General features: G+C 40.6%; 1 protein-coding gene across 3 annotated transcripts in view; it reads left to right on the top strand.

Annotated features, from left to right (window-relative positions):
- cadm2a (cell adhesion molecule 2a) overlaps positions 1 to 26403 on the top strand; it is a 195206-nt gene that overhangs the window by 119034 nt on the left and 49769 nt on the right. For 2 of the 3 annotated variants that reach the window (XM_018691986.2, XM_018691984.2), the window contains exons 2-3: positions 10548 to 10574; positions 24147 to 24296. In XM_018691986.2, coding sequence (XP_018547502.1) covers positions 10548 to 10574; positions 24147 to 24296 — 177 coding nt within the window. The remainder of the gene's footprint in view (positions 1 to 10547; positions 10575 to 24146; positions 24297 to 26403) is intronic. The other variant, XM_018691985.2, reaches the window with a different exon arrangement.

Here is a 26403-nt window from a genome sequence, read left to right as displayed (position 1 = left end):
GAAACTGAATGCAGCACCTGTACTCAGTGTATTCAGGGAATGGTGAAGTGAAGGAAGAGGAGTCTCTACCCAAACCCAAAGCAACACGTGCAAGCCCACACAAATGTGCTGCATGGTGCATTGGGATGTTTGGGCACATTGTGTGGTACACTGTGATGTTGGGGGCGGACTTTTAACAGATGGCGCCAGCTACCTCCCAGGATAGTAATGTTCAATTATCTGTGTCCAATTTACACCTTTGTAATGGGTGAGAAAGACAGGGAGAGAGAAAAGTGAAAGAGAGTTGGAATAAATGAAAGCCAGGATAGACAGGAGACATTGCAGAGGGTGTAGCAGTTGCAGGAATGTGAAGGTTTTTAAATGTTAAATAATAATAAGCACGGTTATGTGCATTCTCCTCCTGCATGCGTCCACCTCCCCTCTCTTCCCCTCCCCTCCGCTGTCCTTACATAGCTCCCATGGGCATGTGCCTGTGGATGACTATAATGGGAGCATGTTGAGGTCAACTTTAATTTGATGGTGAAAAAAAGCAAACAAGTCGCCATTTTATTTATATATTTAGTTCATTGTAACACTCAGAAGGAATTAGTTCCAGTTCAGTTTGTTCAAAATGACCCAGATGAGTTCAAATTTGTCTTTGGTAATTGGACACAGTGTTTCTTTTGTTCTGTAAACATAAGCGGTGGCATGAAATGAAATTTATTCACGTCTCCCAGGCTTGGGTGAAAGGTAATGGGTGAAGCAAGGTGTGTCAGTACCTGGATATCATTCTGCTATTTTGTCCATTTTTTAGTCTTTATCATTCTTCATAATTTGTGTAATAGTTGTTCATATCACAAGAGCCTTGTTTGATTTATCATATCTATTAAGAAAAAAGCTGTCTCAGTCTGCTTTCAGTAATTGCAGTTTCTTCACTTTTGTAAATTTTGGCAATGAAAACATTGAATCAGTAAGACATTTTCCACCATCTAAAATTTTTTACCAAATTGGGTTTAATAAATGAAACAGACTGCCTATCAGATTAATCTGCATTCAGAAAGTAATATATCTCATGTCTTCTGCATCAGAAGATATTAGGAACAAGATAGAAAATTTCAGATACATATCAAGTTTAATACATCTAAACATACCTAAGTCTGATTGGTTGGAGGGGTTGAAAACAAATGCAAAATTTAACCAGGCAGGTCACTTAAAAACAATTTCTTATTAAAAGGACGACCTGGCAGGACTCTTGCCAGGCCAGCACTGCAGGAGGCAAGCACACCCACATGAACACACAAAAAAATATAGGACAAAACAGATGGACAGCATTAGGTGGGAGGGGAGGAGGAAAAGAAAACATTACAAAGTGCTGACTCACATCAGTAATGTAAATCAGTGGACAGGTAAAAGCAATAGAAGAGAAGCAATACAATGAGCAAATAGGCAGAAAGTATAAACAATTATATAAATGTAGTTGTAACTGGGAGAAGCTTTTCCTACTTTCAGTTTGAATTGATCATAATTTACACTGAACACTGTGCTTGTAACAGGATTTTTGCACACTAAAAATATATCTATTCAGAAGGTAGAATAGCCTCAGCAGAAATAAGCCTTATATTCAGCTATTGTTCTGTATATCATCACTTCACCTACTGCACAGCCACCCTTTAGGCTCACAGCTGCTTTCCTGTACATTAGTGGAATCACAAGTGAGTATAATTGCTCTTAAGTAACCGCTTTCCCTGCACTGGAGAGTGTCAAATGGGAATATTCTGTACTGATGGAAAAAATACATCTCTTATAGATGTTGAGAAGGTAGTCTACGTGGTAGGAGTGTAAACAACATGGCAGAGAAAATATACCTGAAGCTGAAGAAAATATTATTTTTAAGATTGCCTGGAGTTATTACTAGAGATTTGTATGTTCTGGTGAAGCAGGAGCAGAAGACATCAGAGAAGAAGATCCTTGCAGGAGGCCTGGCTGACCTTGTTAGGTAGAGTTGGTTTTACTCCCATGGGAAACCTGCGCGTTGCAGCACCATTCACCTCTATACAGCTACTTCATTAGAAATTCCACTGCGCCTCTATCTCTACTGTGTTTTCTGTATTATTCTTAGGTCTTTTATTTACATGAAAACACAACAGTCGTATGCTCTTGCAGGAAAAAAAAATCTACAAACACCATTAAATTAGAAAGCTGCGGATGTAGGGATAAAAGGGAGGAGAATGCAAGACAAAAGAGTGAAAGCCATAGTCAAGGACTTGAAAGGAGGGTGAATCCACACGTCTTAGAGGCCTTTCTTCTTCCCCTTATCCTTTATAGCTGCGGTCTCCAGTGAGCTGCTGCCCACTGAGACAGGCTGCGATCCTGATGCCCTAGAGATTGCCTATTGCTATCATTACAAAAGACACCTTGCACTGCAGCTGCACACACAAGCACACACACCACTACATGTAAATGTGCGAGAAGGCACACAGTATTTTGCTTCTAAACAAACTCACAATACCATAAACATATACAGTACACACGCACAAACGCACATGCAGCATTCATTAGGGGTGCACAGCCCCACGGGTCCCCTAAGCTTTCAGTCCCTCCTGTCGGAAGTCTATTCCCCTCTTGACCTGCTGGAAAGCCAGGGAAACACAATGCCCTAAATAGAAAGGGATATAAAGGTGATGGTTTGAAAATATGAGGTAACAGCCCGGTGATGAGTGAAGCAGTAACAATCACAGAGAGCTTGCACTGTTTGATGCCAAATGGTCCCTTGAGGGCGAAGCTCACCGGTCAGCTCCCTACGGAGACACAGCGAACACTTTGCCAATTTACCATCTTTCTAGCCATTGTAATGCAACGCAGCACAAACATGCCTTTGTTCACTGACCTTTGAATAATTCAGCTTGAGCAAAATGCTATGACACATTTTTGATCAAAGTCTCACTATCAAGGGGAGGAGGCATTTTCCAGACGCTATGTGTTCCTCTCCACTGAGGATAAAAGCTTCCCTCCTCAACAGGATCTCTGACTAACAGTAAGGATAAAACCACAAAATAGAAAATCCCTCAGAAATATATGGCAATCCATATATTTGAATTAAAGAGAGCACCATATAGCTCCATATCCTGTAGGGATTTGACCTCTGCACAGGGTAAAAAATTTAGCTTGTGTTATCTGAAAGTTTTCCTTGGAAATCTCCTGTCCCTTCACCCTGTGACGAATGGTTGGAGATTACAGGTTGGTGACCAGGCATACGCATCCACTTCAAAGCTTTGTCTGGAGGAAGCCATTTGTTACCCCCAAGGCATCTATCACAATATAACTTCACCTTCTAAACTATTCATTTGAAGAAGCAGTGGAAACAAAAAGCATCTGCTGAGTTATAGGCTGTACCTGGACTGTCCATCACGCAACGGCAGTACCTGTTTGACAGTGTGTGCGTGTGTGCACATGCGTATGCATTCAGGTGTGTCCATCATCCTATAGCAATTCCTGTTTGACTTTTCTCGTTGGAGAGATTCATGGTTTTGATATCCCTCGGGTGTTTTCTGGAAATTGAAATGTGCTCGAGCCCCCGAGGGGAATTTCTCTCGGGCTTTGAATGGCAAAAATTTTATGGGCTGTGTGTGTATGTGTATGTGTGTGCTTTTGAATTTGTGTGCACGTGCCCATACTTGCTTTTAGCGGTAAAAGGGCAGTTTTAATGAGATGACCATTGTCAAACCTACACTTGTCTTTTATCTTCTCTCCTGATCCTCTTAGCTTGTCTCTTTTACACCATCCTCTGTCCCATGATGAATGGAAATGTTGCATACTATATTATCCACAGTAACATGATAACAATGGATTGAAGATTTCAGTGATAGGGAGCTACCATAGTTACAGTCCAGTGAGTGATTCTGAGGGATTAATGGATTAACAGAGATCCTGTCTTGTCAGTTTTTGGACAAGAACGTTCTCATCAAGAATTCATCAAACACCAAATAGAAAAGTAAAATTATAAATATTAGCTGATAAGTTTGAACTCTTATGCAAAAATTCTGAATTCTAAATCATCCCAAGAGTCATAATTCATGTTGACTCTCATTATTTATTCTGTGTGGGAAGGGTTTGGTTGTTTGTCAAGCTTGTGACTATAACACAAGACAAACTCATGGCTCTATGTTTTTCTAGAGGGCCTCTGCTGCCTAATAAAGATGGCTCCTGCTGCAGATACAGTATACCTGCCAGTAGACAGAGGCACTCGGTGCTGAAAAACCATCAAGCAGCCTGGCATCATGATAGAACATGTGTACCTTTCTGGCAAACAGAGCTACATAGAATGCAATCATAAACATCAAATTGGTCATTTCAGTCATGAGGATAATTGCTTTATACACGGTTGCCATACAAAGTGTGCAATCAGGAATCTGGCTGCAAATTGTAATTATAAGTCCAAATGTGAGAAAGGCAAATGTCTTTTGTTACTGTATGTACACTGCAGATTTACATCTGCATCTTAAATTACATGTCTGTGTGAAAGAAGAGGTGAGGAGAAAATCATAGATCCTTCAGTAAATAGTTTCAAACTCTCAGTAATATGAACACACTCATCATTGACTGGTGTCACAGGTATTAGAGACATGAGGCACAAAATAAAGCTTGTTCTTTAAATTTCGCTTCCAAAGCCTACAGATTTGAAAGCTGCAGTTCTTGGCTAAAACATTTAAGAAAACATCTTTGATGTTTAATATCTCAGTGTAACTATGCGCTGTCCAGATAAAACCTGACAGTTCCCAGTTTACTATATGCCTAGCAGTGCCCTAGTTAATTAACAAGATATATGAAACTGGTCTAACCAGCGGGAAAATATCAGTACAGGATTCTGTGCAGTATATACCACCACATAGTGTCACTTGTCTCTGATGAAGTCTGCTGCGTGCGTGGGACAGTGTGATATATGGCAGTCTGGGTGTGCATTCTGCAAGTAAAATGTGTGAGGTATGCTGATGCGTTCTGTTGAGTTACATGTTTTGTTATATACAGAGTGTGCGTTGTGTCTAAGCTGTTGTACAGTTGGGACTGGAGTGAACACATGCGTTTTTGTAGCTGCGCGTGCCGTGACCTTTCTTATAGAACAGCTGAGAAGTCAAGTGACAGAGGAGCTGTAAACCAAAATGTCCTGACATTAAAACCACCAGGCCACTGTCACTGAGCCCTCTCCCTAATATACAGCTATAGGACATGCACTGTTTAAGAACACAAGACAGTTCCACTGTCATCCTGAGCCAAGATTAATATGAGAATTAAGGTGAAGACAGACGACTTTTGTCATAATTAATGTATAAATTCCAGGTGTTGTAAATTAGTATTGGCTCACTAATGAGTAAGAACATCTGTCATCCCATCTCATTTGTGACTAAATCTTTGTCACAGCTGATACACAGCTGTGGCCAAAAGTTTAGACTGCAAATACCCATAACAACAATGAGTTTAATACTGTGTCAGTAGTGTTTTTGCACTGTCTTCATATATGTTGGACACATCATTATTTATCACTGACTGTACAATTTCCATCACCTCTACTTGAGAAACATTGAGCTATTAGAAAATCATTATCAACCAACTAAAGCCAGGAAAACCACTGAATCTAAGGTGGTCATTCAGTTATTCCTCTACCTACTACTTAAATAGGTGAAAGTTTCATTGTGCTGCTCTACTCAACTCTACTCAATAATCACACCTCCTTCATCTCCACTCTCATTTTGTTGCAAGTCATGAAGAACCACTTTATTACAAAAGGCACAGACAGCAAAAACATGTTTGCAAATGAGCTGCCATTTTGCTGGGTCAGCTCGGCTTCACTTGATCTACACCAACATATAAACAGTGCCCAAAGTGGTGGTGATCCATCAGGTGCCCCTATGTGTTCACTGTGTGTTTGGCTGAAGGCCATTAGCAGTCAGCAATAAACCATGGATCCCTTGAGTCATGGTCTTTGCATACTGCCTCCAATACACACCCACATTGTCACCTCAACGCAACACAGGTGCTAGAAAGAGGTTAAAAAAATCAATATGGTGTAAGATCAAGTTTCATTCAGTTGTCAAACATTCCCAGACTTTCATCCAATTTTCAATTCCTGACCTCCATCAAAATAAAGCAGACTCCCTGGTATATAACATTTATTTAACAGCAGGTCTGTCTCTTACAGTGCTGGAATGTTGTTAACAGTATTAAGCAAAATTTATTGTTTTCATTAATTAATCGCTCATGAACCTATACTGTAAATTCAAAAGTTGATCACTGTGTTGTTGAGCAGGAAATAGGAAACTCAGCAGTATAGCTCTGGAGGCCAGAATCCCTGGTGCCATTCGCACATGGTCTGGTGATGGTGATTCACCAGATTTGGTTATTTTCAGCATGGGGAAAAAAAAAAGTATGAACACTGTTGGAGACCATCTTTAAAGAGGATGAAGCATGTGCATGTGTGATCAACTCGTGTGTGTGTGTGTGTGTGTGTGTGTGTGTGTGTGTGCGCGCCTTTGTGTGTGTTTTATGGGCCTTCGTCTTATGAGCAGATGATTCTACCACGGACAGGGTATGTATGTATAATTGTGTTAAGGGGAGGAAATCAAATATGCTAGATTAAATGACAAAACAAACAGATGTGTGCCTTCCTGTAATGTGAGAAAACAAGGACGTGGTAGGCAGATCTAATAAAGCAGGCAGTATGGTGGCAATAAGCTGAGTTAAGTAAGCTTGATTCCATCTATTAACACTGTTTACCATCTCCTTTATTACCCGGAGATGAATTGCAGCCCTTAGCAAAAGCTGTGCTAAATCAAATAAGATTTAAGTGCGTTTGCTGCTAAATCAAATAAGATTTAAATACATTTGCTTGTATTCATTCAAAGCTATTTTTATGCTGATGATTCTCTTGAAATCACCATAGTCACAAAGGTGCATAGGGTTTACTATGAGTATGTGTCACAATGTATGTTTTCCTTTTTATGCTCGTGTGTGTATGTGTGGATTGATGACTCCATGTACAGCCAAGTCATAAGGTGACAAAGAGTGTGTTAAGGTTTTACAGCAATCTGCTCACCGGTGGAATATTGGTGGGATTCCAAGGGCCCGGAGTACATCAAACATACGGCAAAACAGCTGCTGCTGTACGAAAGATAAGCTAAACTCTCCATCATGCCGTGTGACAGCTCAGAGAGCCACGCTGCACACATCGATCTCCATAGGCTTTTCACTGCATGTCAGACGCTGAATATATCTGCCACTGTGAAAGAGGTAGCCCGAGGGGGGGGGGGGGTACAGAAGGGGAGAGAAAGATACGGGGAGGGGGGAGGAAAGGGTTAATTCGGAGGTAGAGTGAACATGAAAAGGCAGGTGAGACAAACTCCTGAGTGAGCACAAGTTGAAGGGAGAAGAGCGGAGACAGAAAAGAAGAGGAAAACAGGACGGATGTTGCAATTGAACACGTCCTCCCAGGAGATTTACACCCCAAGGGAATACTGTGATCAGTGTATTGTGTGTACGTGTATGCGTATGTGTGTGTGTGCGTGCACACGCGTGTATGAGTGTGTGTCACAGTAGGTGGTGTCTGTATGAACTATCACAGTTTATTTGTGACAGCTCCCTGCTGACTGTTACAGAGACGGAGAACAACCTGCTTACAAGTTAGAGCTTTTCTCTTCAACCACCACCCAGTCACTCACTTTTCATTCTCTAAGATAAAGTGTGTGTGTTTATGCGATACTTAGACCAATAGCTCCAAGCGTCCCTCTGGTAATAAGTCAAAAAAAAAAACTGGTTTACAAGCATCTTCATGAACTCTGAATGTTCATCTAAAATGTATGGTATTAATCACCGGGTATTTGTGATGGTCATTTATATAAAATGCATGCAGGAAGTGTCTGAAAGTGGGAGTGAACCTGAAGTTTCTGTAATATAGATTTGGACTATTTTCAACCTGCAGGACAGATCAAAACTTCAGCTGTTGCTGAGTCATCTCCTGTAAATGTCAGTGGGCTTTTCCTTCAGATCAGATTTTTCAGATCTTCAGATTTTTAAAGTCAAGGCACAATGTTACTTTCTACAGACTGTATTATTTGCACACTCAAGATACCATGAAATGAAATTAAACCTGCTTGAAGTGGTTTTTGCCCACCAGGGGGCAGACAGATTCCAACTTACAGTAACCAAGGTTTGATTTGTCGATTTCTTACAGCTATCATGTTAGCATACAAATGCCTAGTTACACAGGCAACAGTAATAGGACAACATTCACCACCTGTTGAATGTACAGCAAGTCTAAGTCTATTCATTGCTAGGACAAGAGTTTTGGGTAAATGCAAAATGCAACACTGTATGGAAAAATAGCCAGATCTGATCCCTTTCAGGTGTCAGTTTCTCATGTATCTTGAGTGTTTTCTGTCCAAACAGGAGTACTGTCAGAGGTGGCTATTTGGTAATCGATTGGGAATACTCTGCTCATGGCATGGTAAAACGGAGATTGAATGGAATAAAAAGTGTTTTATTCAATTTCAGTTTGCCAGGACTTACCGAACTGTTGTGTTGGTTGCTTGGTAACTGTACTACTCAGAGATACAAGTGCAGAGAGTGTTTCTTCACAGCTTGTGTTCGCTCTCTCTCTCTCTCTCTTCCTCTCCCTCTCTCTCTCACTATACATACAGCTGCTATTATGAGTGAATAGCTGTAAAAACATATATGCTTTTTCCATCTTTTCGTCTCCAGGATCTCTCTTTTTCCTCTTTTTTTTCCATGGCTATTGACTGGGAGAGATCACAGAGCCACAGCTGTGACAGGTAACTCATACCTTGACAGCAGGGATGAAAGGCAGGAATAGAGGTCAGGCTTTGCTTAGGGAATATTTCACAAAGCCATCAGTCTCATGTAGAAAGCAGTGTTGGTAGAACTGTGACACTTGCTGCCCCGTTTCTCTGTCGGTCCCTCTCCCTCTTAACCAGTGACACAGCAGCGAAGTGCGAAATTTTCACTGGCTGCCTGTACGTGCACATTCGTGTGCATGTGTAAGAGAGGAATCTTGGTGCTCACAAGAAGTTTTCTCCTGTATTCTCCTGTAATTGTTTTAGCTTTTTGTTCCACCTCTAATTTGCCCGGTGTGCCATATTATGACACAGCAGAACAAAAATGTGTTCAAATTAAGTTTGAAAATTCACCACAAATCACAAGAGATATTCATTTTGTCTGTTTGTCTTTCTCACTTCCTCACTCTATCTGTCTTGCGCCTTGGCAAGCTGTGAAATAGTACTAACAAAACATAATCATCTCCATCAGCCACTGAAAATTGGCTATCAGGATTTAACAGTACTCAGATATAAACAAAACAATATGTATGTGAGAAGTCGGAACGAGTGGTCAGACTGTTGAGCAGCTGGTTTGGATCTCCAGGCGTGTTTTCGGGATAACTTCTTGCTCTTCCGCTGACAAGGAATTTAAACCTATTTATGGTATTTTGTTGTGTACAGGGAGAGGGTTTTATAAATCTGTAATCGAAAAGAAAACACAATAAATTTATAACCTGCAGACTCGGCACCTGTGGTTAGATTCTCTTTGTTCTTCCTCTCTCATTTCAGGCTCACTGGAGGCATTCCAATAGATCCATCAATTTGGCAAAGCAGTGTGTGTGAAGCCTGAGAGTCATTCCCTCGGGACATGCACGCAAATACACAGACACATGCGCACACTAATAGACAATCTATGTTGTTTATTTGGCTCTCCCCTGCGTTTTTACCAGGAGGATGTCTCAGAGGTGATGCTCGTGTTGTTGGTTAAGTCCTCTGTGTTGGGGCTGCCTTTGTTTTTACACATAGCTATATATTGCTACACATGATTTTCCCATATCATGGCATCTACTAGATGCCACTCCTGTCTGTGCATGTCCTCACCAATTACAGTGCTGTCATTCACAGGGTAATATGCACCAGTGTATGCATGCATGACTGTCGTCTGTCCTGAGCATACACACACACACGCAGACACACAAATCATTGCTGCCTGTATGTCCACAGACGCCTCCATCAGCGGCTGTAAAATTTTCATAACCTAACGTCTGTAGTTTCCAAAAGACATCAAACGAAGCACAGCGTTCACTAATCAACCACATGATATCTACAGTATGTCCATATCCTTATGGGTCTTGCAAGCTCATTAGAAAGCAACAAGCTTCATTGCATGATCCACATGATGTGACGGGACTAATTAAAAGGTGCCACGCTGTAAGGTCTCAATTTGCTGATGAGCCAAATCAGGACATTCTCTTTCAGGGTTGAACGATCGAGGGTGGTGGTGGTGGGTTGGGGGGGGGTGGATCTCAGTGCTCATGATTGACATTCAAGATAAAGAGTGTGCTGTTTCTGCATATATATATATATATATATATCTACACGACAGATACAGGCACACTGTTCTCCCTACAGTTATCTAATCAGCTGCTCTGTCTTCTGTCTTTTGTCCTCTCTCCTCTCTGGCTTTCTGGCGTCTGCCTCTCTTGCTGTCCATCCACCCCTCTCTTGTCTACTTGGGGATTCCAGTGATGGCTTCAAAAGGCAAAGTTCGAGGTGAGTCGTGGCTGCGTTTTCCCTGCTGTGCCTCAGCCTTACGAATCTTCACATCAGAAAAGTGAAACTGAATTTAGGTTGTTTTTTTTTTTTTATAAAAAAGAATGGCTGATGTTTTAATTTGTTTGCTTGTTTTTACGTTGTAGTGTATCATAGAAAAAGGCAAGGGGAGTTTTATAAAGGGTTTTGTTGTACAGTAATTTCAAATCTCATTTCAGCTTTCGCATGCACTCTTCTGTTTTAATAGGATTTTAGTGGAAATACACTAACTACACTATACACAGTTTATTTGTCATTACAGTGAAAACATGAATGTGTTTTCTGGTTTTTAAATGGCAGCACTACCACAACATAAAGCTCATCGTAGAGTCAATATTCATATTTTTTAACATTTGCTATTCAATTATTTAGGCTCCTAAATGCTGAAGAGGACAGTCTGAGGTCATAAGATTAATAATCTGGTATTTAATTGTGTTATATTGCCCTTTACTATCGCCAGACAGTGGAAAGATGGCAGTAAATTACTATGATCACAATCTTCTCCATCACTCTCTGTGTCTGCAAGATGGCAGCATGTAACTGGAGGATGGATTATAGATCAGAGAGAGTGTCAGAGAGGAGAAGCAGAGTGTTTATTTGAGAGGAGATAACCTGATTATTCTCAGCTGTGTGCTTCAGTAAATATGCCTCTCAAAAAACTGAGAATTTAGTCAACCACGACTGTAATCTCTGTCTGTTTAGTTACCATCTTTGGCTGATGATTACAGAAGCACAGGTCTTGAACACAGTCACTTCCTGAGCAGAGACATGATAATAAGTGGAATGAGAGGATAGGCATCAGCTCAGGAGACTGTATGTGCAGATCAAATTCTATTAAGGAATATTTGGCCAATTGCACCTGTTTTAATTATTGACGGACTTGATTGTAAGTGTGTTGAGTGTTTCTTTGATAAAACAATTCAAAACTGTAATCTGAGCCAAACTTGACAGTAAAAATTGACCAGCAGGAAAATCTATGTCCAAATTCAAATTTACCCATCTAGATAAAAGTGTGGTGCATCTTTTGCAGGGGACTGTATTTTTAAAAAAGTGACATTTACCAGAGGGATTAGTGGGTAGCTGGCCTTCTGTTAAATAACTGCAATGGTCCGCTCTGATAAAACTGTTGCTTTTGTGCAAACACACAACAGCAAACCAAAAATACTGTATTTTCAAGCGCTTGAAGCAAGTTTGTCATTTTCAAAGTCCACCTGTTGTACAGTGATAGATCTGGTGTATTGCTCATGTCAAAACCCAGTCCTCTCCTTACAATGCTGTCTCCCTTTCCCTCCTCCTCCTCCTCCTCCTCTTCCACATCGTCAGTAGTAGTAATGATACCAAGACCATCAACATCACGTTTCATCTCCACTCTTCACTACCCAGCCTTGTCTCACTTTCCCTGCTGTGCCTGAATATGTAATTAATTTAAACCATCTTTCTCTGGGGGCCAGCATCCAGCTGTACAGTGTTTGAATGTAAGGTGTCCATCATACTCACTGTTGACCCACTCCTCTCTTTGAAGGCCTCCCTAACCTGGCTATCATTCCTTTCTATCTTACTGTGACAGTATAGGAAATCCATTGCACTCTTAATAGGGGAACAGAGGACGTGTAGATCAGAGTCAAGCACATGTCTCCCTCCTGCCTCTTGCACCCTTATAATGAGGCTATTGGTAGGAAAACATAACAAGCCAGATAAGATTCATGCTGATCAGTGGGCAGATAAAGGCTCGGTACAACTCAAAGCTCCAATTCATCAGCTTGTGTGTGCTTGCATGAGAGAGATACATATGTAACTGAAGGTCTGAGTGACTGGTTAAGGATGCTTTTTGCAGGTATTCATTTATAAATGTTGGCTAGAGTATATACTGTATAGTAAAGCCAATTACTATATACAACACTGATGATTAATTTTCTTGTCACTGCACTTTTTTATGGGTGAAAGATTAAATCAGGGTTATTTTTAGAAAATGTGACAACATAATGGCATGACTGTCAGGGATGCAAAAGAGCATGAAAAAGGACCTCGTTAAAAAACAACACCGAGATAAATGGCACCTGTACACTGTACTGTGTGTGTGTGTGTGTGTACGCGCAGAACGCAGTTTCTAGGTACCTTTAACCTGTGTCTTTGAAACTGTTCTCAATTCTGATGTGTTATAGTTATTTATAGACAATGTTACTTACAGTGTTACACAGTGTGAGCCTCATGGTTAATGTTCCTGATACCATCTGAAGGTTATATATTAGAAGTTTTCAAAGTCTGACAGAGACTGTAGAGCCTCCCTCAGACAAAATCAAGACCTGTCGTAAGTTCACATCATATGGGATGGTTGTGTTCACATCATCTGGCAACTTGAGGCTGATGTGTGATTAAAGAGGTGGCCAAGTTAAAAATACTGCGCATTGACAATATAACACCATATCCATTAAATGTGGGTTTAATTACACTGAGTAAAGGTCTTTGGCGTAGGCTTACCCATAGTTATTTTGTTTTCAGCCACTTCTGTATTAGTAAGTGCCAAGTTGAAGTTTCCCAGTTGTGATCAGGACTTTGTGATTCATCAACGGCAAGTGGGAAACTGGTAATTATGGTAACTTCGATATGAACAAGGCAGAAGTATCCGTGCTGATGCTCTTTTGTCATGGGAGTTGTAGTTTTTATTAATTGTTGTTTTTTTAGAAAGACCAGTGAAAAAAATTCTGAATGAAAGATTGCATTAAATAGAACAAAGTGGAACAAAGGATACCCTGGATGTAACGTTGTGACTTCAGCTGTCAACAGATTTGCAAATTGGAAGAAGCTGTTTTGGAGGCCCCGTCTTCCAGAAGGAAAAGCCCCATTTATATAATTTTATGTGACTGCAGCATTTCTATAGCTTGGATCAGTATGAAACACCAAGTTTAAATGATTGGTGACTGGTGATCATCACATAGGGTTGTCGTCATCTCTTTACATTATGTCCGATGTGTCTCTATTTAGTAAGATTAAGGATATTGATTGAAATGGGAACACAGAATGAGGAAAAAACACACCAGCAGCCTCTCCCACTTCACAATAACTAAGTTTTAGAACTACAGTTCCCATAATGCTTTGTGGAACATAATAAGGAAGCATAATGTTGGCATGGATACCACTTGAGCCCCATTGTTTAGCCTATATTTGTTTACATTTTGGCAAATTGGCACTATTAACAACAACATGTTGAATGAACTATTAGCAGTTCCTGTTGGAAACCTACACATGGATTTTCAGGCAACTTTCACTTAATCACTTTAAAACTGAAGACAACTTAAAAACTTGAGAGGAATTATGGATGTTTATTTGCGAGGGACAGATAGTGATATCTTCAGAAAGTGTAAGTCACACTGATTTTAAAAAATATGTGTATTATGTCTGTGTTTGACTGAGATATTAGTCAGAGAGGGTGTGATTTTTGATGCAGAATGTAGCAGTCAGGCACTGTGGTTTTACCTTAATTGCCTCTATGAGCTGTGTGTCACAACCACTGCTGCTGCTGCGCCAACCGCTGACCGTGTTAGTGAGACGCCCAAGCTACAATAACAAACTTCTTGTTTTTTGCAGAACATCAGCATGCGTTTGCCACTTTCACCTCATGCAGTATCTTTGCCTCACATCTCACAGTTTGAAAATCTCAGCTTCAAACCCATGGTATTGTAAAGATCTTCTGATATATTTCTACTGACTGAGGCAAATTCATTTATTTTTAACCATAGTCACTTGAATGGTGAGAGTAAAAGGAGTATAAAGGGATGGCATGGCATTTAAAATACACAGTCCACACTTTCATCATTTTCAGTTGTCGCACAAGTTATAAGAGTCTCCTCAAATTATGTACTCAGATGTTCTCATGCTGGGTTAGACCAGTCTGAGTTTAGCTTTGAGACGAGATCTTCAGTGTCAACCCTGCCACCGTGGGCCCAGACTGGAAGCTGTGGTAAAAGAGCATTGCGGCACAGTAAGTCTGACACACGAGCCAAATGATAAGAGCTGTTTTTAAAACCGGCACTTTCTGCTCACTGAATCTTGCAGAATCCCCCTGGGGGCAAAAAGCATTTCCCCAGATCACTTTTAAATGAACAGTATCTGTCAACACATCACCACGCATTAGAAAATCACACTGTGTCATGTTGATTTGGGGAATTTGGGAGTTTTTGGTGGCAGCAATGATTAGTCTGATTTCCCTCATGAATGCCACCCTAGCCTGAGATCATCCTGCTCTCACCCCTGTATGAAAGCATAAGAAATGAATAGCTTCCTGTGATGAAAAGAAGGAGAAGTCAAGCACATTTCTCCTCCACATCAGGTTGACAAATTTTGAGAATTTCAATAGCCGCAATAAATCTGATTTCCCTTGCCCTTGTGCTTTTATGACATTTAATTTACAAAACTTACCACGCCAGCAAGTGCGTGGATGTCGGCTTGGCTTTATATTTAAAGAGAGAATAGAGGAGAATATTTGAGACTATACATACACTGCACACATAGCCAAAGCTTTGCCTTCTGTGTCCTTGTAAGGCTTAAAATAGAACAGATGAGGCTGGGATTTTGCCTAAAAAGGATGAACTGAAAATGACAGTGAGTGTATATTGCACTGCTTACTTTCACCCAGCACTTCTCGTTGGTAACACACAACCCACAACGCTTACATACAGCATACACACAAGCAATTATGTACAAAGAAGCGAACACAAGCACACAGGGAAATGCACTTATACTTGCTTACATTTTTTTATGCATAAATCAGGACAGCGCAGTTTAATGCCGTCTTCTCACATGTCTGCTCAACATCTGCAGCCATGTGAGAAACAAGTCCTCCTTAGCGAAGCGTTTAAGATACCGTTCTTTTGTTTTTGCGCTTGCCTCAGTTATTTACTTCCTTCCCTCCTACCTTGTTTTCACTTATTTATCAAGATATGTACCTTTGTCCTTACCTAACTCACCTTTGCTCTCAGCTTCTTCTGCTCGCTTTTGCCAGCTGGAAGAAAGCACTGTATGAAGTATTTATGAAGGCCAGGTTTACCTCTGTCATAAAACCATGAGATGTCTGCCCTTGGCTCAGAAAGGATAGTGAGATCCCTGGCCATTTTGGAATGAACGAGCTCAAACTCAGACAGCTTACACACAGAGGATGGGCAGAGGCTTATATCCCTGCCCTTTAAATTGATGCAGCTAAATCAAGGGCAGGGATACTGGGCAAATGATAATGGTGTCTGGGAGCATGTCTGGTCACTAGTTTAAAATTAGTGTGTGGGTTTTTACAGGTGGTGATACATAGGATTGGCTTCTGTAAAGCACCGTTGCACAAAAGTTTAGCCGTGGCAGGTTTTCATCAGCAAAGAAAAAAAAAACAGTGCTCTGGCATGTTTGTTCCTTGTAGTGCTTTGTACACACAAGAAGGTGCTATCATGGGAGAAATTCTTTCCTGGATGTTTTGTCACTACCTTAACAACGTCTGTTAGCACCTCTCACACCTCTGATGCTTCTGGAAATATCCTCCCCCATCTCAAAAACAACCCTCTGACAGCTTGCGGTTCCTCCAAACCAAGCTTAAACAACACCTAATAGCACCACAGAGAAGTAGGTGATATTTTGCTGATCTGACTCCAGGGGTTGAGTTGGACGTCAGATTTGTGATGGCAGCACCAACAGCTGCCCAGTCTAATTACTGTATGTAAATGACAACAGAACTGCCATAGCCAGCTACTCTGGTGCCGGATAATTAATTTCATATCTCCAGATCAGAAATGACTGTCCTGAGGTGGTTGTACGCCAGCACTGAATACAAAGGTAGCTCCACCCTCTGCAGTGGTTGCGTTCAGTTTGCTCACAGCAGGAATCTTATCACTGTCAGAAGAGCAAGTTTAGATTGGAAATGTGCCTGCACACACACACACACACACACACACACACACACACACACAGACATGAAAATGAACATACAGTTCACTCTCAAACATGAAGAGAATGAAGCAAAAAAGCAGAACGTTTCATCAGTTGAGTTATAAGAACCAAAGTGGAGTGAACCTTCACACAAAGCATATAACCCATAATAGTAATGTGATTTATATACATATTTCTGACTCATAGAGTTCAGTTTATTAAAGATTACTAAACATACCAGTTCTGCCAGCAGAGTGTCTATGGATTATATTATTTCTACATTTATTCATCGTGCATGCCTATTTTGATTATTAACTATCAATTAGTTGCAGCATACTATGTGAATTATTTTTTGATTTGACCAAAAAGTCTGTTTTTCCTCTCACTGCTGAGGAGTTTTCCTCTGCTCTCATTAAAGCTCCCACTGTTGCCCTGTGGAGAACTGAGAAGACTCAGTTTCCCTTTACAAACTTGGAAAACCTACAGTTAAAGCTCCGCCCTGGTTTAATGCCTGTGCAGTTAGGCTCCAAGTGTCCTACCAGCAGCTGAGATGCTGTCTGGCTAAATACCAATAATGTGTCTAAGCAGAGAGAGACAAATGTTTTTTTTTCTGATATCATCTTCAAACTCACATAGATCCAAAGTTTTATTTAATACCAGAAATACACAACTCAACTCTACTGTCATAAACTGCCCTGAAGCAACATCTGAACTCTTTGAATATTTTGAAGATTCTTTATTAACAAACTGACTCCGTACGAGCTCTTATCTCACTGCCCCCCTACTGTTATCCATCAGAGTTAAACTCATACCCCTCAGTTTTTATCAACTTTGAACTGATTTCTCTCTCCTTTTGACACATGTTATTTCACATATGAAATCTAGTACATGTCCCTTAGACATCTCACTTCTACTTAAGGAATTGCTGGACACTGCCGGGCCAAGTATTTCATCAGTAATTAATAGCCCCCTGGTAAATGGATGTGTCCCATCTTGCTTTAAACATGCTGTCATACACCCTCTGATCAAAAAACCTAACCTAGATCTGTCTGTTCCCAATAATAACTGCCCAGTCTTAAAGCTATCATTTTTATTCAAAGATTCTTGAAAAAGTCATTTCCTCTCATCCTATCTCCTTCTTGGACAAATTCAGCATCATGGGTAAATTTCTGTCAGGTTTTAGGATGCATCATAGGATACAGTCTGTTCTCCTGATTTGTTCTTGTCTTTAGACTCATGAAATCACCCTATTTTAAATCTTTTAGATCTCTCTGCTGGCTTTGACTCAGTCGATCACTCCATCCTCTGGGACAGCTGTAACCATGTTGTCTGCATTCAGGAACAGGCCCCTCAGTGGTTTCCCTCCTGCCTTCAAGACGGATCAGCCTCTGTTGCCTGCTGAATTCAAAACGTGTACTCTTCCTCTGTGCCCATCTCCTGTGGAGTACCACAAGGCTCCATATCAGGCCCTATTTTATTTTCCCTTAATATGCTTACTATTTAAAAAAAAAAGTACAGTGTCTCCTACCATTTTAGCAACAACATCCACATATAAAGCAGAATAAAACTAACATCTTACTCCTCAGCCCTGCCGAGCAGTTCGCAACCACAATCAATACTCTTGGGGCCTCTATCATTGAATGTTAACTCCCATGCAAGAAATCTCTTTATTATCTTTGATTCTGGTTTTAACTCATCTCAAATCGTTTGGGAAATTAAAATCATTCCTGTTAAAGATTTTGAGACTATATTTCATACTTGTATTTCTTCTTGCCTCAATTATTGCAGCTCTCTCCAGGTAGGAATCAGTCAGTCAGCCTTATCTCACTTGCAGCTGGTTCAAAATGCAGCAGCGAGACTCCTGACTGATACCAAGCAGAGAGACCATATCTCCCCTATAGTGGCCTATCTTCACTGGTTACCAGTGCAGTACAGAACTGATTTTGAGATCAGAGTTTTATTTGTTTTTAAAGCACTCCACGGACTGGCAAGAGGTCACATCTCTGAACCTCTTGTTCCCTCTTCTACTTCCAGACCCCTCAGGTCTGTTAACCAATCACTGTTCTCCATTCCACGCCACCAGTTAAAATGCAAAGGTGTTCAAAGCTTTTTCTGTTGTTGTCTGACAGTGTTTTCATTCGGTAAATTTTGGCTACAGGTAAGGTAATGTTAATGTAACTGTGTCCCCATTTAAAAACACTCTAAATGCATTTAATTGTTTTTTATATTCCATCAGTAAAATCTGTTCTGACTTACAGAGGACTAACAGATACGACAGCTACAAATATGTGGGTATTGCTGTTGAAATGTGTCAAGCCAGACTTCACTTTCTCATCTGCTTTCAAGAGGTTTAAAAGATAAATTACATACAGAGCTGTAACTCCCCCGATCCTTTCTCGTTTTAAAAGACTGACATATAGTTTTGTCACACTGGCGATTACTATTTTTCACAGGTACACAATTTAATTTCAATGTGAATACTGCAGGTTCATTTTTCATGCCAGGCGTAATAGCATTATGAAATGTTGATAAATCACATTTTAGATGCAAACATGGATTTGGGATGCATGTTGGTAGAAGGCGTGAAAAAGGTCACATCAAAAGAGAAAGAAACAAGACTGTGTGTATGACATGTTCCTGAGAAAAGGAAGGAGTTTGTGTGAAAATTGTCACAGTCGCAGAGGGAGGGCAGGGAGTGATGATGCACTTGTCTGATATGTTAGCTTCTGTTCCAGGAAGTTACTAACAACATTTTGTCTTCCATATTATCAGCTAAAATTGGTTCTTGCCCAGAAAAAGAGAAGAAAAAAAAAAAACCTGCCTTGAAATTACTGTGCATTTGTATTTTCAACAATGCTGATGCTCTAAACCAGTGAGGAGGTTGGAGATATATTTTCTTGCTCAAGGACGCTCTGACAGGATACATGGCTGGTTGATGAATTCATACCAGCCCTTGAGATGATCAAACTCTTGACCTTGCACAGTCTCTCCAATCACGAGGCCACCCTGCTGCCTGGCGCTCTGAGAATCACTCAGTCTGAGAAGCTTGTGTACCCAGCTGTGTAGCCACCTGTGTAACCTTATAGACACTAAGTGGTCACGGCACAGGTGTCATGTCCTATGTAATCTTGTGCATCTCATTCATGATCTCCTGAGAGGGATGCTTTTTGAACACTAAACCACTTGTGGTCACACATTTGAGTGTCAGTGAGTGTCTAAACCGGTGCTGTGCTGTGCTGTGCTGTTTTGCCTATATGTAATTTGAAATGCTCATTTTTAACACATAATTACTATCATCAAAACAACTACATGTTTTCAGAATGTTTTTTAACCTTTAATTAAAACTAAGTAACATTAATAATTATTATATTATAATAATTTGTTTAGGTATAAATAATTTTCATAAAGTTAGATTTTAAAAAATAATAATAATGTAATTCTTGTGTATTACAAGTTGGGCTGTATTTTTTGCTAAATTATTAATTTTTTCTTTGTTTTTTCATCATTCCTAACAGTAATAATGACATTGCACAATCCCATTAGAACTCAAGTCAAGTTATTAGTTTAAAAGTCATTTTAGCAACAGAACTCCCATCACTTAAAAAAGGAGTCACATGGGGAAAGAAACATGAGCTAGATAATGTGAGAGGTTTTAAACAAACCATGAGTTTAGCAAAACCTGTGTGGAGGACACGTGAATGTGGACAGACACCCATCACGCTTTTTAAACCGACTTTCAGGCTCAACTTTGTACTTAAATACATATGCTGTACATGCACGCAGCTTTTCTCTGTAATGACAGATTATTATTATGGGTGTGCTAACTGTAAGTTTTATCTCCAGATAATGTGATACATAATCTTGTTATATTGTTGGCTTGTTAACAACCTGCCAGACTGTCTGAGTGCTCCTTTTGCTCTGTTGCAACATCACCATGTTGCCAGATATCAGAAATTACTATTTTCATAACTGATAGAAATTGCAGTGAACATTGCAAAAAAAAAGGGCTTGAGCTATAACAAACTGGAATTATCCATTAAATGTGAATTTGCAGCAATGTGATCCCCAAGTCTGCATTTATCAGTTGTGTTCAGCTGGCTTAAAAGGTGACTCAGCTAATCAAAAACTGTGGACTGCCTCTATCCATTTTGTAATCCTGTATTCCTAGCCATAATTCATAGCTCTACAGCTCAGTTGAGCTTTAGTCCTGGTATAAAGGTCAGTAGCTCCAGGCTGTCCGTCTGTCTGCCCGCATCTCTCTCTTTTTCTCTGCTTCTTGAATGCCTAAATAAGAAAGGTTAGTAGACTCAGCTGCTCTTGCTTGAAAGGTCATGTCAGAGAGCAGACAGGAAGCATTCAGGATACTCTTATCAGTATTATTTGTCCAGTAGTTTGCTTTGGCAACATGTACTGTGTGTCTGAATGTGCCTTTGTGTCATGTGAATATCTCTACTGGCCGCGTCGGCATATACTTTGGGGATAAGTAATAGTTTGGTCTTTTGAGAAATACTGGATGCAGTGCTTTGTGCACTGGGAGGCACAAGTCCAAATGATTGTGGGGAAGCTTTGCACCCAGTCTTGATTAGTAGCCAGTGCTTATACTGGGGGAGGGAGGATACCGAGTGGTCCCATTCAAACTTAAGATTCAGCTCATCTAAGGAGACAGCTGTGTGGAGGGTAAAGCGTGAGATTGAGATCTGGTTTCGCATCTCTAGGGGAAATAATGACTTGCTATTTGTTTAGAGGCAGCTGTAACCCACATTGCAATAGTCACTATCCCAAATGAATCAAATCTTGCTTTGCTTTATAGCATATGCCATTTATGGTGACATATATATATTATCCAATTCAAGCTAAACATAGCAAGGCTAATTTCATTATGTCATTACTCGCTAATGTCATACAGATGAGGACATTGTTGACCTGGCTTACTTGCCCCTGGTGTGTCAGTCAAAGTCGAGGGCAATTAAACTGACCCCCTCTCTCTGAGAGATGGAGCACAACTGAGCACAAGAAAAGAGTTAAGGATCAAGATAAATTTGAAAGACTGGGGAGACAGAGAGAGAATATGAAAATGAGAGAAAGTAGAAATGCCACCCTTCAGGGATCAACTAGAGGAGGGAACGTGACAGAGGGAGAGAGAGGAACAGAGAGAGGGGGGAATTGAGTGGAATGGATGTGAACTGGAAAAGATAGAGCAAGAAACTGAAAGTAGGAGAAAGAGTGGAGTTGGAGTGAGGGAAGGACCTAAATTTAGACATGGAAATCAGGAGAGAACAGCTGCCTCCTTCCCTCAGGAGATACATTTAAATCAGGTCTGGGTGGCCAGAAGGGAGAATGGAAGAACCTACTCCACTGGCCAATTAGGCGCACAGAGCAATGCACTGTTCTAATATAACCATCATTGAAGCCCCTTTGGCCCTTTCAGTCCCACTGGACGTGTAGCACCAGACAGTGACGCAGGGCTTAGGCAGAGTTAGGGATCCCCGGACTATTGTTACGTTGTGTAGGCACTAGTAGCGGACAGGAGAGGAGAGGAGAGGAGAGGAGACAAGGGAAAGAAAAGGCAAACTTTGATACTTCAGATGTTTTCCTTTGGTCCTTATGTGCAGAAATGTAAGAAATATTGGTCACAGCATGTCTACAATGTAGCACGTGCTACGTATATTTCCACATACCTCTTCCTTGCAGTAGAATTCATTTGCTATTGTCAGGTGTTGTGCTCCTGTTTCATAGTCTTCAGTGAAAGTCTGGATAGAGAAAACATATTTTGGAAGCAGCCATTTTTCCTAGAGGTGTGTGTAGCACTTTGCTATAACCATTACATCACTTTCCTTGTTTGTCAAAAAAAGATCATCACAGGAACCAACTAGCAGATTATACTTTCGGGGATGAGTGAAGAGTTGACAAATCAACAAGCGAGCATATCTCCTGAGTGTCTCCATTTTTCTGTGACATTTTGCAGTGACACATCCACTAGAGTAATGAACTAAAATTATATGCCATGTCACATTGAGCAGGACCTCGCTCAAAAATTCTCATAGCTACTGTTCAGCATGGTGGTAAACCATTAACTTGCCTTTGTGGCCAGCACAAAGGAAATAAAATGTATCACACTGGGCTGTATGTCGCCCAACTGCGTGAGTGAGAGAAATGAGAAAAAGTAAGTGATTTAAAGAGAGGAAGTAATAAAGAGAGCGAGGGCAGACACGGGAGAATGGTAAATCGCTGGCAGATCATGCCTCATGCAAAACTTTCATGAATAAAACATATTCCTAGCCTCCCATAGCGCAGATCCATTTTTCCTCCGTTTCCCTCCTCTTCCTTCTCTATCTCCCTGCACGCATGATTAACCTCGGGAGGCCTTAATCAACACTGGAAATGACCTGTGCTCCTTGACTTACCTCTCTCTACCTCTCCTTCCCTCCTTCACCTCATCTTCTCTCCTCTCAACACGTCCTTCACCACGGGGCTGTCTGTGATGGGGTTTGCCTCACCCCCACTAACCCCACAGACAAGAGAGTGTTTGAGGGTTTATTTATCTTTCCTGCGCAATCATTAACTGCTGATTATTACAGTGCTGGATGTGATCTGATACATTACCAGAGCTGAAACAGTGTGTGAATTGCACAGAAATGGAAGTTGTAGTGTTGAAAAATTCCCAATTTCTGAGTGTTTCCTATTTCTTTCTTTTCTTTTTTTTTTCTTCAGTTTTTATGATCCTTTCCTGGGGGGATGGTGGTTTAAGACGGGAGTTAGCTGGGGATGAATAATCTTTCTTACCTAAGCCTTTATTCACACAGTCTTTAAAACCTGTCCTCTGGGGATGAGGACAGAAATAGATTTATGGTTATTATTATTTACTTGCTTACTTGCTCCATCAGCCTTCCTCCCCCACTCACACACACTCACTCACTCTCACACACACAAATACACCCAGAGCTGTATGAGCTGTCCAAAGTTCTGAAAACTGGCAGGCAGCTATTGACTAACCAGTTGCGAAAGTGACCTTTCCGTGGTCCTGAAAACCAGCTCCGTTCAGCTCAGAGGTCACACAGAATTACCGTATGTAACGCTGTTTGTCTCTCGTGTTTCTCTCGTTCCAACTGCACACACACCAACATCCACACATGCACACGTGTCCATGGAGAACGGTTTTTAATTGGACTTCCCTGTATAGCTGAGGTTTCAGGGTTGATACCACAGGCTAAATGCCCCCTGTATCTTCCACGTTTGGGTTCAATTTAGCACACAGTAGTGACTGGCTGTCCTGCATGAACATTTGCTATGTAATTAGAGTGTTAAGCTTTTTTCAAAGACAAATACCAGATTTCCTCTCTATGTCCTGCAGTGTGAGGAGTTGATTTACACCTCCAGTGACAGAAATTTATTGTGTTTATTTTATGTGTCTCTTTATGAACCAACTGGATAAAGTCCACCTTCATGGTTTTACTATGTGATCAGTGTTATACTGGATTTAAATTTATTTAAGGAATTAAATTAACAAAGCAACCTTTACAAATCAAGCAATAAAAATGCACCATCTGCCTCACTCTGTCTAGCTCTGTATCTTTCTCTCCCTCCTTCTCCGTATGCATCCTCATCTCCTCTTATGTGTCGTCATCGCAGGCATCAGCGGTCAGTACCCTCTGGTTCAGAATGTGACGGTGACAGAGGGTGGGACGGCGAACCTGACCTGCCGCGTGGAGTATAATGACAACACCTCCCTCCAGTGGTCAAACCCGGCACAGCAGACCCTCTTTTTCGGGGACAAGAAAGGTGAGTTTGTGATTGACACACATCAGCAGCCACGGCAACAGATGCAGTCTTACAAAGTATTCCCTGTGTTTCACTTTGTGGCAGTTGAGAAATGCACAAAAAAAACAGCATTTTATTTTATTTATTTATTTTAGGTTGGAGATCAACCTGGAGAAAAAAAAAAACTCTCTTGAATAAGCTGCTGTCTTTGTTGTGTCATAGCATCTGTCCCACATTTCATGTGTCTGTCTTTTCCTGTCCTGCTCTGTTTTCACAGCAAGTGCACTCACAGTACAGAGAAACAGACACAGACATGCCAAAGCCTGTTTTTTTTTTTTTTATAAAGTCTTAAAAACCTTTCCTCTGGGGATGAATAGTATGTGGCTATTATTATTTCTTACTTTATCTCTCAACCTTACACACACATACTCTCTCACAGATAAACAGGCTTTGTTTAAAACAGGATAAACAGTGTAGATATCACCTGCCATGAGCGATTTGGACTTTATTGTCTCTGTTTGTTTGTTTTTTGTTTGTTTGTTTGTTTGTTTGTTTGTGCGCAGTCCATTTTACTTAAGTGTCAGAATTGTTTATTGTGTATAATTGGATAGTTGGAAAGTAGGGACAGGGTTGTAGCTCCATTGCATTTCGAGATCAATAATGGTATAAGGACCAGGCTATTGTATAGCAACAGTAGCTTTGATGATTGCTTGTCATTGATTTATATTTCCTGGCATCTCAAGCACAAACATGATCAGTGTAAACCTTGGAGCAGGTTGACTGCAACCCATGGAAAGGAAAATGTTATTTTATTTTATTTTTTCTCTTTTTCTATCTGAACCAAAAAGAGGCATACTCAGAAGTTTAAAATTGTTGTTCAAATCAAGTTAGAACATCAGAGACAACCCACACACTCTCAAAGTCAACCATGCACACTGCTGTGCAAGTGCCCTTCACTGCAGTCCTGTAGTAGTACTTAGCTCACACTGCCTCCAGTGCATGCAGCATAGTGTAAATTAAATTTCTAATAAAAGAACAAATCCAACCCTTTGCACTTAGTTAGGCTTTTGGTGGTGATTTTTTTAAGTATTGCAAAAGGTTCCATATCAAAATGAAATAAGTAAAATTGAGATTATCCAGTAGAGTACTATAAAGGTGCCCAATGGGAAGGATTTCACTATCAAAATAAGTCTGCTAGTTTAACTATGTTTACTCAAGCTAATAGCTCAAGCATGTGGATTTAGGTATGTTTTGTGATATTTAAAAATGGGACACAAATTAAGCTAAAATATTGTCTTTATTAAACTGTTGATACACAGTATATCATAAAAACTGAAAGAAGAGAGAGTTTTGGTAGAAAGGATTTTAAGCCTCATCAATCACACACTCTACTACCTGTGAGAAAATAGCCTGAGAATACTGCAATCTGCAGAAAAGACTCCAAGCTCTGTATAATAAACACTTTATATACTGGAGACCTGCATGGTCCTGCAGAGAGAATCCTTCCATTAAACGGATGCAAACCCTTGTTATCTTTGCACACACATTCACAGACACATTGATGCATGCACGCGCACACACACACACACACACACACACACATGGATATTGTGGGTGTGGCACAAAGCCACCAATGTTTTAATGACTAATGAGTACAAAGGGTTTATTCCTGACCTTTCACACCTTCTTCAGTGAAGTCCCCATAAATAGGATTCATGGGTGTTATTTTGTTGGTTCATGCCTGCTGAAATGATTGTGCCCTGTGCGTCTCTCAGCTGTATTAGGCGAGTGTAATAGAGTATGAATCACACTCTCTTGTAAGTGTCTGGATTAAGCACATATGGGATTTACACAGTCTTCCTCCATTATCCCTCTGCCCACTGGGCTGCCTTGTCCATTTGTGTGTTCACACACAGTACTCGTACTAGTGTGTGTGTGCGTGTCTTTGTTTGTGTGTGTATTTTTGCATACAGTAAATAAATGCATGTGTGTGCAAAGCATTTCAATTTCCAACCATTCACATTTTCACTTATCCACCTTTTTTTCGGAAAGAGCAGCAGTAAAAAGCTGCAATGAACATCAAATTCAACAGCTGATGTTCTCTGCAGGTTATTCCATATCACACCAG

The sequence above is a fragment of the Lates calcarifer genome, linkage group LG20 (genome assembly GCF_001640805.2).
Source record: "Lates calcarifer isolate ASB-BC8 linkage group LG20, TLL_Latcal_v3, whole genome shotgun sequence".
NCBI lineage: Eukaryota > Metazoa > Chordata > Actinopteri > Centropomidae > Lates > Lates calcarifer.
Note: the sequence above shows the minus strand (reverse complement) of the source record. Positions and strands in the feature narration are given on the sequence as shown.